Source organism: Salvelinus namaycush, unplaced genomic scaffold (genome assembly GCF_016432855.1).
Source record: "Salvelinus namaycush isolate Seneca unplaced genomic scaffold, SaNama_1.0 Scaffold579, whole genome shotgun sequence".
Classification (NCBI taxonomy): domain Eukaryota; kingdom Metazoa; phylum Chordata; class Actinopteri; order Salmoniformes; family Salmonidae; genus Salvelinus; species Salvelinus namaycush.
In genome coordinates this window covers 37,501-52,480 of record NW_024061285.1, presented here as the reverse complement: position 1 = coordinate 52,480, position 14,980 = coordinate 37,501, and the positions used below count along the sequence as shown (strand labels likewise).

The 14,980-nt window shown below is 49.7% G+C and overlaps 1 protein-coding gene across 1 annotated transcript in view; it reads left to right on the top strand.

The window, feature by feature from the left end:
- Positions 1-14,980, top strand: part of LOC120041912 (lysophosphatidylcholine acyltransferase 1-like) — a 67,336-nt gene that overhangs the window by 34,633 nt on the left and 17,723 nt on the right. The window contains exon 4 of the mRNA XM_038986789.1: positions 9,934-9,995. Within this exon, the coding sequence (XP_038842717.1) occupies positions 9,934-9,995 (62 nt within the window). The remainder of the gene's footprint in view (positions 1-9,933; positions 9,996-14,980) is intronic.

Genomic DNA, 14,980 nt, shown 5'->3' with positions numbered 1-14,980 from the left:
GGTCGGTTAATAAGGTAACAGTCAGTCTGCCACTACGTAGAGTCAATACTGTCTGTCCTGAGCAGAAGGGCACAGTTTTTTCAGTCTGCATACAGTAGAGACAATACTGTCTGTCCTGTTAAACACGGTACAGTCAGTCTGCCACTACAGTAGAGGACCATACTGTCTGTCCTGTAGCAGAAGGTCACAGTCAGTCTGCACACTACGTAGAGACAATACTGTCTGTCCTGTTAGCACCGAAGTCACGCAGTCTACCCACTACAGTGAGACAATAACTGTTCTGTCCTGTTAGCAGGTCACAGTCAGTCTGCCACTAACAGTAGTAGACAATACTGTTCTGTCTGTAGCAACAGGATCACAGTCAGTCTCTGCCATACTGTATAGACAATACTGTTCTGTCCTGTTAGAGAAGAAGGTCAAGTCAGTCTGTACCACTACAGTAGAGGACAATCTGTCTCTGTCCTTTTAAGAAGTCACAGTCAGTCTGCCATACAGAGAGACATACTGTCTCTGTCCTGTTAGCAGAAGGTCCAGTCAGTCTACCACTACAGTAGAGACAATACTGTCTGTCCTGTTAGCAGAAGGTCCCAGTCAGTCTGCCACTACAGTAGAGACAATACTGTCTGTCCTGTTAGCAGAAGGTCACAGTCAGTCTACCACTACAGTAGAGACAATACTGTCTCTGTCCTGTTAGAAGGTCACAGTCAGTCTGCCACTACAGTAGAGACAATACTGTCTCTGTCAAGCAGAAGGTCACAGTCAGTCTGCCACTACAGTAGAGACAATACTGTCCTCTGCTGTTGTTACAGAGGTCCTCAGCTCAGTTAGCCACTACAGTAGAGACAATACTGTTCTGTCGCTGTTAGCAGAGGGTCACAGTCAGCGCCACTACAGTAGAGACATACTGTCTTGCTGTCGCTGTACGAGAAGTACAGTCAGATCTGCCAACTACCAGTAGAGACAAATACTGTCTGTCCTGTTAAGCCAGAAGTCAACAGTCAGTCTGCCACTACAGTAGAGCATATGTCTGTCCTGTTAGCAGAAGGTCACAGTCAGTCTACCACTACAGTAGAGACAATACTGTCTGTCCTGTTAGCAGAAGGTCACAGTCAGTTTGCCACTACAGTAGAGACAATACTGTCTCTGTTAGAAGGTCACAGTCAGTCTGCCACTACTTAGTAGACAATACTGTCTGTCCTGTTAGCAAGGTCACAGTTAAGTCTATCCACTTACAGTAAGAACAATACTGCTCGTGCTGTTAGCAAGGTAACGAGTCAGTCTTAGAGGCCTATACAGTAGACGACAATGACTGTCTCTGTCCTGTTAGGAAGGTCAACAGTCGGATCTCCTACAGTAGAGATAATACTGTCTTGTCTAGAGTCATGTAACAGAAGTACAGTAATACCTATACATTTAAGAGTCACTATGCGATGGGCTAAGGTAGCAGTTCTCTACTTTGAGACTAACCTGTCTCTGTCGTGTTAGCAGAAGGTCACAGTCCAGTCTGGCCACTACAGTAGAGACAATACTGTCTCTGTCCTGTTACACGGAAGGTCCAGGTCAGTCTGCCACTACAGTACGACAATAACTGTCTCTGTCCTTTACAGAAGGTCACAGCAGTCGTCTGCCACTACAGTAGAGACAATACTGTTCTGTGCTGTTAGCAGGAAGGTCATCAGTCAGTTACCATCCCAGATAGTAGAAAAAAAAAAAAAAAAAAAAACAATACAACTGAAATACTGTCGTGCTCCTGTTAGCAAAGGTCACAGGCAGTTTACCACTACAGTAGAGACAATACTGTCGCGTCCTGTTAGAAGGTCACAGTCAGTCTCCACTCGTCGAACTACGGCTCTGCTTCAGGTCAGAGACTAAGTAGACTTGTCTCTGTCCTGTTAGCATAAGGTCCACAGTTCGTCTGCCACTCAGTGAATACAATACTGGCTCTGTCCTGTTTACAGAGGTACAGCTCGAAGTAGTACAATATCTCCTAGAGTAACGTCATCTAGCCTAAGAGACAATACGTCTCTGTCCTGTTAGCAGAAGGGTCACAGTCAGGTCTGCCACTACGTAGAGACATATGTCTCTGTCTGTTAACAGGGTGCACAGTCAGTCTGCCACATACGTGAGAACAATACTGTTGTCCTGTTACAGAAGGTTCACGTCAGTCTGCCACTACAGTAGAGACAATAACTGTCTGTCCTGCTTAGAGAACGGTCCAGCCATCGGTCACCACTACGTAGAGACATATACTGTTGTATGTTAGCAGAAGGTCACAGTCAGTCTGCCACTACAGTAGAGACAATACTGTCTCTGTCCTGTTAAAAGGTCACAGTCAGTCTGCCACTACAGTAGAGACAATACTGTCTGTCCTGTTAACAGAAGGTCACAGTCAGTCTGCCACTACAGTAGAGACAATACTGTCTGTCCTGTTAGCAGAAGGTCCCAGTCAGTCTACCACTACAGTAGAGACAATACTGTCTGTCCTGTTAGCAGAAGGTCACAGTCAGTCTGCCAACTTACAGTAGAGACAATACTGTCTGTCCTGTTAACAGGTCACAGTCAGTCTGCCACTACAGTAGAGACAATACTGTCTCTGTCCTGTTAGCAGGTCACAGTCAGTCTGCCACTACAGTAGAGACAATACTGTCTCTGTGCTGGTAGCAGGTAACAGTAGTCTGCCACTACAGTAGAGACAATACTGTCTCTGTCCTGTTAGAAGGTCACAGTCAGTCTACCACTACAGTAGAGATAATACTGTCTGTCCTGTTAACAGAAGGTCACAGTCAGTCTGCCACTACAGTAGAGACAATACTGTCTCTGTCCTGTTAGCAGGTCACAGTCAGTCTACCACTACAGTAGAGACAATACTGTCTCTGTCCTGTTAGCAGAAGGTCACAGTCAGTCTGCCACTACAGTAGAGACAATACTGTCTCTGTGCTGTTAGCAGAAGGTCACAGTCAGTCTGCCACTACAGTAGAGACAATACTGTCTCTGTGCTGTTAGCAGAAGGTCACAGTCAGTCTACCACTACAGTATAGACAATACTGTCTCTGTCCTGTTAAGCGAAGGCACAGCCAGTCTTACCCACTTGTTTTTTTTTTTTTTACATTAGAGGACAATACTAGTCTGTCCGTTTAGAAGGTCACAGTCAGTCCTACCACTACGTAGAGGACAATACTGTCTCTGTCTGTTAGAGAAGGTCACAGTCAGTCTGCCATACAGTAGAGACAATACTGTCTCTGTCCTGTTAGCAGGTCACAGTCAGTCTACCACTACAGTAGAGACAATACTGTCTGTCCTGTTAGCAGAAGGTCACAGTCAGTCTGCCACTACAGTAGATACAATACTGTCTGTCCTGTTAGCAGAAGGTAACAGTCAGTCTGCCACTACAGTAGAGACAATACTGTCTGTCCTGTTAGCAGAAGATCACAGTCAGTCTGCCACTACAGTAGAGACAATACTGTCTCTGTGCTGTTAACAGAAGGTCACAGTCAGTCTGCCACTCCAGTAGAGACAATACTGTCTGTCCTGTTAGCAGAAGATCACAGTCAGTCTGCCACTACAGTAGAGACAATACTGTCTCTGTTCTGTTAACAGAAGGTCACAGTCAGTCTGCCACTACAGTAGAGACAATACTGTCTCTGTCCTGTTAGCAGGGTCACAGTCAGTCTACCACTACAGTAGAGACAATACTGTCTCTGTCCTGTTAGCAGAAGGTCACAGTCAGTCTGCCACTACAGTAGAGACAATACTGTCTCTGTCCTGTTAGCAGAAGGTCACAGTCAGTCTGCCACTACAGTAGAGACAATACTGTCTGTCCTGTTAGCAGAAGGTCACAGTCAGTCTGCCACTACAGTAGAGACAATACTGTCTGTCCTGTTAGAAGGTAAACAGTCAGGTCTGGCACTACAGTAGGAGACAAAACTGCTGTCCTGTTAGAAGGTAAACATTCAGTCTCCACTACAGTAGAGACAATACTGTCTCTGTCCTGTTAGAAGGTCACAGCAGTCTGCCACTACAGTAGAGACAATACTGTCTCTGTGCTGTTAGCAGAAGGTCACAGTCAGTCTGCCACTACAGTAGAGACAATACTGTCTCTGTCCTGTTAGCAGGTCACAGTCAGTCTGCCACTACAGTAGAGACAATACTGTCTCTGTCCTGTTAGAAGGTAACAGTCAGTCTGCCACTACAGTAGAGACAATACTGTCTGTCCTGTTAGCAGAAGGTCACAGTCAGTCTGCCACTACAGTAGAGACAATACTGTCTCTGTGCTGTTAACAGGTCACAGTCAGTCTGCCACTACAGTAGAGACAATACTGTCTCTGTCCTGTTAGCAGGTAACAGTCAGTCTGCCACTACAGTAGAGACAATACTGTCTCTGTCCTGTTAGCAGGTAACAGTCAGTCTGCCACTACAGTAGAGACAATACTGTCTGTCCTGTTAGCAGGTAACAGTCAGTCTGCCACTACAGTAGAGACAATACTGTCTGTTCCTGTTAGGAAGGTCACAGTCAGTCGGCCACTACAGTAGAGACAAATACTGTCTGTCCTCGTTAGAAGGTCACAGTCACAAGTCTGCCACTACACGTAGAGACAATACTGTCTCTGTCGTTAGAAGGTAACAGTCAGTCGGCCACTAAGTAGCGGACAATACTGCTGTCCGTAGCAGAAGGTCACAGTCAGTCTGCCACTACACGTAAGAGACAAAACTGTCTGTCCTGTTAGCAGAAGGTCACAGTCAGTCTACCACTACAGTAGAGACAATACAGTCTGTCCTGTTAACAGAAGGTCACAGTCAGTTCGCCACACAGTAGAGGACAATGACCTGTCTCTGTCCTGTTAACAGGTCACAGTCAGTCTACCACTACAGTAGAGACAATACTGTCTGTCCTGTTAGCAGAAGGTCACAGTCAGTCTACCACTACAGTAGAGACAATACTGTCTGTCCTGTTAACAGAAGGTCACAGTCAGTCTGCCACTACAGTAGAGACAATACTGTCTCTGTCCTGTTAACAGGTCACAGTCAGTCTGCCACTACAGTAGAGACAATACTGTCTCTGTCCTGTTAGCAGGTAACAGTCAGTCTGCCACTACAGTAGAGACAATACTGTCTGTCCTGTTAGAAGGTCACAGCCAGTCTGCCACTACAGTAGAGACAATACAGTCTGTCCTGTTAACAGAAGGTCACAGTCAGTCTGCCACTACAGTAGAGACAATACTGTCTCTGTCCTGTTAACAGGTCACAGTCAGTCTGCCACTACAGTAGAGACAATACAGTCTGTCCTGTTAGCAGAAGGTCACAGTCAGTCTACCACTACAGTAGAGACAATACTGTCTGTCCTGTTAACAGAAGGTCACAGTCAGTCTGCTCACTACAGTAGAGACAATACTGTCTCTGTCCTGTTAACAGGTCACAGTCAGTCTGCCACTACAGTAGAGACAATACTGTCTCTGTCCTGTTAGCAGGTAACAGTCAGTCTGCCACTACAGTAGAGACAATACTGTCTGTCCTGTTAGAAGGTCACAGCCAGTCTGCCACTACAGTAGAGACAATACAGTCTGTCCTGTTAACAGAAGGTCACAGTCAGTCTGCCACTACAGTAGAGACAATTACTGTCTCTGTACTGTTAACAGGTCACAGTCAAGTCTGCCAATACAGTAGGAGACCAATACTGTCCTCTGCTTCTGTTAGCAGGTAACAGTCAGTTGCACTACAGTAGAGACAATACTGTCTGTCCTGTTAGCAGGTAACAGTCAGTCTGCCACTACAGTAAAGACAATACTGTCTCTGTGCTGTTAGCAGAAGGTCACAGTCAGTCTGCCACTACAGTAGAGACAATACTGTCTGTCCTGTTAGCAGAAGGTCACAGTCAGTCTGCCACTACAGTAGAGACAATACTGTCTCTGTCCTGTTAGCAGAAGGTCACAGTCAGTCTGCCACTACAGTAGAGACAATACTGTCTCTGTCCTGTTAGCAGAAGGTCACAGTCAGTCTACCACTACAGTAGAGACAATACTGTCTCTGTGCTGTTAGCAGAAGGTCACAGTCATGTTCTGCCAACTACATTAGAGACAATACGGTCTCTGTTCCTGTTTTTAGGCCAGAAAGGTCAACAGTCAGTCTGCCAAATACAGTAGAGACAATCACTGTCTGGTCTGTTTAGCAGAAGGTCACCAGTCAGTCTACCACTAACTAGAGAGACAAACTGTCTGTCCTGTAACATGTACAGTCAGTCTGCCACCTACAGTAGAGACAATACTGTCTGTCCTGTTTAACATGTAACAGTCAGTCTGCCCACTACAGTTCGTGAGACATACAGTCTGTCCTGTAGCAGGTAACAGTCAGTCTGCCACTACAGTAGAGACAATACTGTCTGTCCTGTTAGCAGGTAACAGTCAGTCTGCCACTACAGTAGAGACAATACTGTCTGTCCTGTTAGCAGGTAACAGTCAGTCTGCCACTACAGTAGAGACAATACTGTCTGTCCTGTTAGCAGGTAACAGTCAGTCTGCCACTACAGTAGAGACAATACTGTCTGTCCTGTTAGCAGAAGGTCACAGTCAGTCTGCCACTACAGTAGAGACAATACTGTCTGTCCTGTTAACAGGTAACAGTCAGTCTGCCACTACAGTAGAGACAATACTGTCTGTCCCCATAACATGTAACAGTCAGTCTGCCACTACAGTAGAGACAATACTGTCTCTGTCCTGTTAACAGGTCACAGTCAGTCTGCCACTACAGTAGAGACAATACTGTCTCTGTCCTGTTAGCAGGTAACAGTCAGTCTGCCACTACAGTAGAGACAATACTGTTCTTCCTGGTAGCAGGTAAACAGGCAGTCTGCCACTTACAGTAGAGACCAAATAAAACTTGTCGGTCTGTTAGCAGGTAACAGTCAGTCTGCCACTACAGTAGAGACATCTACTGTCTGTCCTGTTAGCAGAAGGTCACAGTCAGTCTGCCACTACAGTAGAGACAATACTGTCTGTCCTGTTAACAGGTAACAGTCAGTCGCACTACAGTAGAGGCAGGTAGAGACAAACTGTCTGTCCTGATAACATGTAACAGTCATGTCGCCACTACAGTAGAGCCAATACGTCTCTGTCCTGTTAACAGTCAAGTCCGTTCTGCCACTACAGTTAGAACAATACTGTCTCTGTATGTTAGCAGGTAACAGTCAGTCTGCCACTACAGTAGGGACAATACTGTCTGTCCTGTTGAAGGGTCACATGCCAGTCGCCAAGACGTAGAGTACAATACAGTCTGATCCTGTTAACAGAAGGTCACAGTCAGTCTGCCATACAGTAGAGGGACATACTGTCTCTGTCCTGTTACAGGGTCACAAAGTCAGTCGCCACTACAGTAGAGACAATTACTGTCTCTGTCATGTTAGCAGAAGGTAACAGTCAGTCTGCCACTACAGTAGAGACAAATACTGTGCTGTCCTGTTAGCAGGTAAACAGTCAGTCTGCCATACAGTAAAGACAATACTGTCTCTGTGCTGTTAGCAGAAGGTCACAGTCAGTCTGCCCACTACAGTAGAGGACAATACAGTTGGCTGTTAGCAGAAGGTCACAGTCAGTCTGCCACTACAGTAGAGACAATACTGTCTCTGTGCTGTTAGCAGAAGGTCACAGTCAGTCTGCCACTACAGTAGAGACAATACTGTCTCTGTCCTGTTAGCAGAAGGTCACAGTCAGTCTACCACTACAGTAGAGACAATACTGTCTGTCCTGTTAGCAGAAGGTCACAGTCAGTCTACCACTACAGTAGAGACAATACTGTCTGTCCTGTTAACCATGTAAACAGTCAGTTGCCACTACAAGTAGAGACAATAAGGTCTGTCCTGTTAACATGTAACAGTCAGTACTGCCACTACAGTAGAGAACAATAACAGTCTGTCCTCGTTAGCAGGAACAGTCAGTCTGCACTACAGTAGAGACAATATGTTGTCCTGTATAGGCAGGTAACAGTCAGTCCTGCCTACTACAGTAGGAGGGGACAAGTTACAGTTATGTCCTGTAGCAGGGAACAGTCAGGCTGCCACTACAGTAGAGACATACTGTCTGTCCTGTAGCAGGAACAGTTCACGTCTGCCACTACAGTAGAGACAATATGTACTGCCGTTAGCAGGTAACAGTCAGTCTGCCATACAGTAGAGGACACTACTGTCTTGCCTGTTAGCCGAAAGGTCACAGTCAGTATGCCCACTACAGTAGAGGACACTACTGTCTGTCCTGTTAGCAGAAGGTAACAGTCAGTCTGCCACTACAGTAGAGACAATACTCTGTCCTGTTAGCAGAAGGTCACAGTCAGTCTGCCACTACAGTAGAGACAATACTGTCTGTCCTGTTAGCAGAAGGTCACAGTCAGTCTGCCACTACAGTAGAGACACTACTGTCTGTCCTGTTAGCAGAAGGTAACAGTCAGTCTGCCACTACAGTAGAGACAATACTGTCTGTCCTGTTAGCAGAAGGTAACAGTCAGTCTGCCACTACAGTAGAGACAAATACGCGTCCTGTTAGCGAAGGTCACCGTCAGGTCTGCCACTACAGTAGAGACCATACTGTTCTTTCCTGTTAGCAGAGGCACAGTCAGTCTGCCACTACAGTAGAGACACTACTGTCTGTCCTGTTAGCAGAAGGTAACAGTCAGTCTGCCACTACAGTAGAGACAATACTGTCTGTCCTGTTAACATAAAGGTTAAATAAAGGTTAAGTAAATAAATAAAGTGATAATTCTAGCCAGAAAAGTAGTCCCACAGGAGGAAGTGATGTGAAGGTTCTGAAGCAGGGTTCTGGAATAGAACGATTAACAGCTCTGTTCACCGTTTCCTGTATCCTGTTCTGGGATGGATGTGACCTGCTAACAGGACAGACAGCATTGTCTCTACTGTAGTGGTAAACTGACTGTGACCTTCTGCTAACAGGACAGACAGTATTGTCTCTACTGTAGTGGCAGACTGACTGTTACCTTCTGCTAACAGGACAGAGCAGTATTGTTCTATACTGTATGTGGCAGGACTGACTGTGACCTTCTGCTAACAGGCACATACAAGTAGGTCTCTACCTGTAGTGGCAGACTGACTGTTACCTTTCTGCTAACAGGACAGAGACAGTATTGTCTCTACTGTAGTGGCAGACTGACTGTGACCCTTCTAACAGGGACAGGACAGTATTGGTCTCTACTGTGAGTGGTGACTGACTGTGACTTCTGCTAACAGCGACGACAGTATTGTCTCCTACTGTAGTGGCAGATGACTGTGATCTTTGCTAACAGGACAGAGGACAGTATTGCTTTACGTGAGTGGCAGACGATGTGATCTTCTGCTAACAGGACAGACAGTATGTCTTACTGCTAGTGGCAGGACTGACTGTGACTTTCTAACAGGACAGAGACAGTATTGTCTCTACTGTAGTGGCAGACTGACTGTGATCTTCTGCTAACAGCACAGAGACAGTATTGTCTCTACTGTAGTGGCAGACTGACTGTGACCTTCTAACAGGACAGACTGTAGTGTCTCTACTGTAGTGGCAGACTGACTGTTACATTTAACAAGGCAAGTCAGTTAAGAACAAATTCTTATTTTCAATGACGGCCTAGTGGGTTTAACTGCCTTGTTCAGGGGCAGAACGACAGAATTTTCATCTTGTCGGCTCAGGGATTCAATCTTGCAACCTTTCAGTTACTAGTCCAACCCTCTAACCACTAGGCTTCCTGCCGCCCCACGTCTCTGTACACTGCCATATAACCTGCTTTTAGACGGTTAAATCAAGCACACACATTTTCTTCAGGAAATGTACCCTTTATTTTAATGAATGGTACACTTCTCCGTGTGATCTGACTGTTTTGGCATTCGCTATGACTTGATGATATCAATGTCCCGCACTGTAAAACCAAATGTCTTAATGTGACAATGTCATTGTTTTTGTTGTTGCAGGTTTAAGATCCTGTGGCTCACGCTGTGCCAGCTGCACAATGAGTTCATCATTGAGGTGAGTGGAGGCCTGTTGCATACATCTACCACATATCAGGAATACTTGTCCTGTACCCGTATACCCTGTACCCAGTCCGGGACCCGGGCAGGTCCTGTACCCGTATACCCTGTACCCAGTACGGGACCCGGAACAGGTCCTGTACCGTATACACCTGTACCCAGTACGGAACGGCAGGTCCTGTACCACGTATACCCGTACCCAGTTCATGGCCCGGGCAGGTACTGTACCCGAATACCCTGTACCCAGTCAGGGAACACGGGCAGGTACGTACCCCGTACCCAGTTACAGGGACCCGGGCAAGGCCTGTACCCATATACCCTGTACCCAGTCAGGACCCGGGCAGGTCCTGTACCCGTATACCCTGTACCCAGTACGGGACCCGGGCAGGTCCTGTACCCGTACCCAGTCGGACCACGGAGCATGGCTCCTGTACCCTGTACCCAGTACGGGACCCGGGCAGGTCCTGTACCCGTATACCCTGTACCCAGTACGGGACCCGGGCAGGTCCTGTACCCGTATACCCTGTACCCAGTACGGGACCCGGGCAGGTCCTGTACCCGTATACCCTGTACCCAGTCCGGGACCCGGGCAGGTCCTGTACCCTGTACCCAGTCCGGGACCCGGGCAGGTCCTGTACCCGTATACCCTGTACCCAGTCCAGGACACGGGCAGCTCCTGTACCCGTATACCCTGTACCCAGTACGGGACCTGGGATCGACCCGTATCCTTACCCAGTGGACCCGCACGAGTATACCCTGTACCCAGTCGAGGGACCCGGGCAGGTCCTGTACCAGTAATTACCCTGTACCCAGTCGGGACCGCGGTCAGGTCCTGTAAACCGTATCACCTTTCCCAGTCAGGGACCCCGGGCAGGTCCTGTACCCGTAACCCTGAACCAGTCGGGACCCGGGGCAGGTCTGTTACCCCGTATACCCTGTACCCAGTCCGGGACCCGGGCAGGTCCTGTACCCGTATACCCTGTACCCAGTCCGGGACCCCGCCCCCGGAAGGCTGTACCCGTATACCCTGTACTACCAGTCTAGCGGGAACCCGGGCAGGTCCTGTACCTCCTGTTTTACCATGGAGCACCGTACGATCCCATGTATAGTACGGGACCCGGGAGGTCCTGTTACCCGTATACCCTGACCCAGTCCGGGACCCGGGCAGGTCTCTGTACCCTTTACCCTTGTAACCAGTACGGGACACGGGCAGGTCCTGTACCCCGTAATACCCTGTACCCCAGTCCGGGGACAGGGCGAGGTCCTGTACCCGTATACCGGTACCCAGTACGGACCCGGGGCAGCGGTCACTGTACCACGGTATACCCTGTACCCAGTACGGGACCCGGGCAGGTCCTGTACCCGTATACCCTGTACCCAGTCCGGGACCCGGGCAGGTCCTGTACCCGTATACCCTGTACCCAGTCCGGGACCCGGGCAGGTCCTGTACCCGTAATTACCTGTACCAGTACGGACCCAGGGGCAGGTCCTGTACCCGTATACCCTGTACCCAGTCCGGGACCCGGGCAGGTCCTGTACCCGTATACCCTGTACCCAGTACGGGACCCGGGCAGGTCCTGTACCCGTATACCCTGTACCCAGTCCGGGACCCGGGCAGGTCCTGTACCCGTATACCCTGTACCCAGTACGGGAAAAACCCCGGGGCACGGTCCTTTACCCGTATACCCTTTATACCCAGTCGGGACCGGCGAGGTCCGTACCCGTATACCCTGTACCCCAGGTCCGGGATCCCGGGCAGGTCCTGTGACCCGTACCCGTACCCAGTCCGGGACGGGGGAGGTACTGTGCCCGTATACCCTGTACCCAGTCCGGGACCCGGGCAGGTCCCGTACCCGTATACCCTGTACCCAGTCCGGGACCCGGGCAGGTCCTGATACAGAATTCTAAATAATGTCACAGGTCTGGGTCGGATCTGATGTGATTGTCTCGGGTCTTGTGTAATTTTAACTGACTGATCCGAACGTGACTGCTGCAAAAGAGAGAGAGAGACATTTTATCAAAGTTAGGAGATATCTAATCGATGTAAAATGGAAATAAAAGTTAAAGGAGAAGGATAGGCTACAACGACCAAGAGCCAACAGGACTGCTACTTCATATTCTGAATGGAGTTTTTGTTATGTATTACTGTAGAATGAGGACTGCAGCCTCAGTTAGCCTAGCTAGCTAACGTTAGGTAGCGTATTAACTAGCTTCTCCTGGTTTGATGCAGTCAAGACAGGTACTGACTGCATAATCATATTTGTACAGTTCCACTGCTCTGTCCCTTGCTCCTAGTTCCACTACTCTGTCCCTTGCTCCTAGTTCCACTGTTCTGTCCCTTGCCCCTAGTTCCACTGCTCTGTCCCTTGCCCCTAGTTCCACTGCTCTGTCCCTTGCTCCTAGTTCCACTGCTCTGTCCCTTGCTCCTGAGTCCACTGCTCTGTCCTGCTCCTAGTTCCAATGCTCTCTGCCCTTCTCCTGTTCATCGCCCGTCCATAGTTCCACTGCATTGTCCCTGCCCCTAGTTCCACTGCTCTGTCCCTGCCCTAGTTCCATGCTATGTCCCTTGCCCCTAGTTCACACTGCTCTGTCCCTGCTCCCTAGTTCCAATCGCTCTTGTCCCTTGCTCCTAGTTCCACTGCTCTGTCCCTTGCTCCATACGTTCACTGCTCCCTGTCCTCTCTGCCTGCCCCTAGTTCCATGCGCCTTGCTCTCTGTCTTCTGCTCATAGTTCCACCGCTCTTCCCTTTCCCCTATAGTTCACACTGCTCTGACTTGCCTAGTTGCACTGCTCTGTCCTCCTTTGCTCCTAGTTCCAATGCTCTGTCCCTTCCCTAGTTCCACTTGCTCTGTCCCTTGCACCTAGTTTCCACTGCTCCATGTCCCTTGATCCCATTAGTTCCACTGCTCGTCCCTGTCCTAGTTCATGCTCTGTCCTCGACCCTAGTTCCACTGCTCGTCCCTTGCCCCTAGTTCCACTGCTCGTCCTTGCTCTAGTTCCACGCTCTGTCCCTTGCTCCTAGTTCCATGCTCTTCCCTTGCCCTAGTTCAATGCTCGGTCCCCCTGATACCCTGTTCCACATGCTCTGTCCCTTGCTCCTAGTTCCACTGCTCTGTCCTTGCTCCATAGTTCACTGCTCTGTCCTTGGCTCTAGTTCCACTGCTCTGTCCCGCCCTAGTCCACTGCTCGTCCCTTGCCCATAGTTCCACGTGCTCTGTCCCTTGCTCCTAGTCCCTCTGTCCCTTGCTCCAGTTCCCAATGTTCGTCCCTTGCCCTAGTTCCACTGCTCTGTCCCTGCTCATAGTCCACTGCTCTGTTCCCTTGCTCCTAGTTCACCTGCTCTGTCCCTTGCCCTAGTTCACTGCTCTGTCCCTTGCCCCTAGTTTCCACTGTTTGGTCCCTGCCCCTAGTTCCCACTGCTCTGTCCCTTGCCCCTAGTTCCACTGCTCTGCCCTGCCCCTAGATCCACTGTTCTGTCCCTTGCCCTAGTTCCACTGCTCTGTCCCTTGCCCTGGTCACCGCTCTGTCCCTTGCTCCTAGTTCCATGCTCTGTCCTTGCTCCTAGTTCCACTGCTCTGTCCCTGCTCCTAGTTCCACTGCTCTGTCCCTTGCCTCATGTCCACTGCTGTCCTGCCCATCTGTTACCTGCTCTGCATTGCTCTAGTTCCATGCTCTGTCCCTTGTCCTAGTTCACCTGCTCTGTCCCTTGCCCCTAGTCCATCCTCTGACCCTGCCCCTAGTTCACTGCTCTGTCCCTTGCCCCTAGTTCCACTGCTCTGTCCCTGACCCTAGTTCCAAGATCTGTCCATGCCCCTAGTTCCATGCTCTTCCTTGCTCCTAGTTCCACTGCTCTGTCCCTTGCCCCTAGTCACTGTTCTGTCCTTGCCCCTAGTTCACTGTCTGTCCCTTGCCCCCTAGTTCCACTGCTCTGTCCCTTGCCCCTAGTTCCACTGCTCTGTCCCTTGCTCCTAGTTCCACTGCTCTGTCCCTTGCTCCTAGTCCACTGCTCTGTCCCTTGCTCCTAGTTCCACTGCTCTGTCCCTGCTCCTAGTTTCAGCTGCTTGCCCTAGTCACTGCTCTGTCCCTTGCTCCTAGTTCCACTGCTCTGTCCCTTGTCCTAGTTCCACTGCTCTGTCCCTTGCCCCTAGTTCCACTGCTCTGTCCCTTGCCCCTAGTTCCACTGCTCTGTCCCTTGCCCCTAGTTCCACTGCTCTGTCCCTTGCTCCTAGTTCCACTGCTCTGTCCCTTGCCCCTAGTTCCATGCTCTGTCCTGTCCTAGTTCCACTGCTCTGTCCTTGCTCCTAGTTCCACTGCTCTGTTCCCTTGCTCCTAGTTCACTGCATCTGTCCCTTGCTCTGTCCACTTCGTCCTTGCTCCTAGTTCCACTGCTCTGTCCCTTGCTCCTAGTTCCACTGCTCTGTCCCTTGCCCTAGTTCACACTTGTCTGTCCCTTGCTCCTAGTTTCACTTGCTCTGTCCCTTGCCCCTAGTTCCACTGCTCTGTCCCTTGCCCATAGTTCCAGTGCTCTGTCCCTTGCTCCTAGTTCCACTGCTCTGTCCCTTGCTCCTAGTTCCACTGCTCTGTCCCTGCCCCAGTTCATGCTCTGTCCCTTGCTCCTAGTTCCACTGCTCTGTCCCTTGCCCCTAGTTCCACTGTTCTGTCCCTTGCCCCTAGTTCCACTGCTCTGTCCCTTGCCCCTAGTTCCACTGCTCTGTCCCTTGCCCCTAGTTCCACTGTTCTGTCCCTTGCCCCTAGTTCCACTGCTCTGTCCCTTGCCCCTAGTTCCACTGCTCTGTCCCTTGCCCCTAGTTCCACTGTTCTGTCCCTTGCCCCTAGTTCCACTGCTCTGTCCCTTGCCCCTAGTTCCACTGCTCTGTCCCTTGCTCCTAGTTCCACTGCTCTGTCCCTTGCTCCTAGTTCCACTGCTCTGTCCCTTGCTCCTAGTTCCACTGCTCTGTCCCTTGCTCCTAGTTCCACTGCTC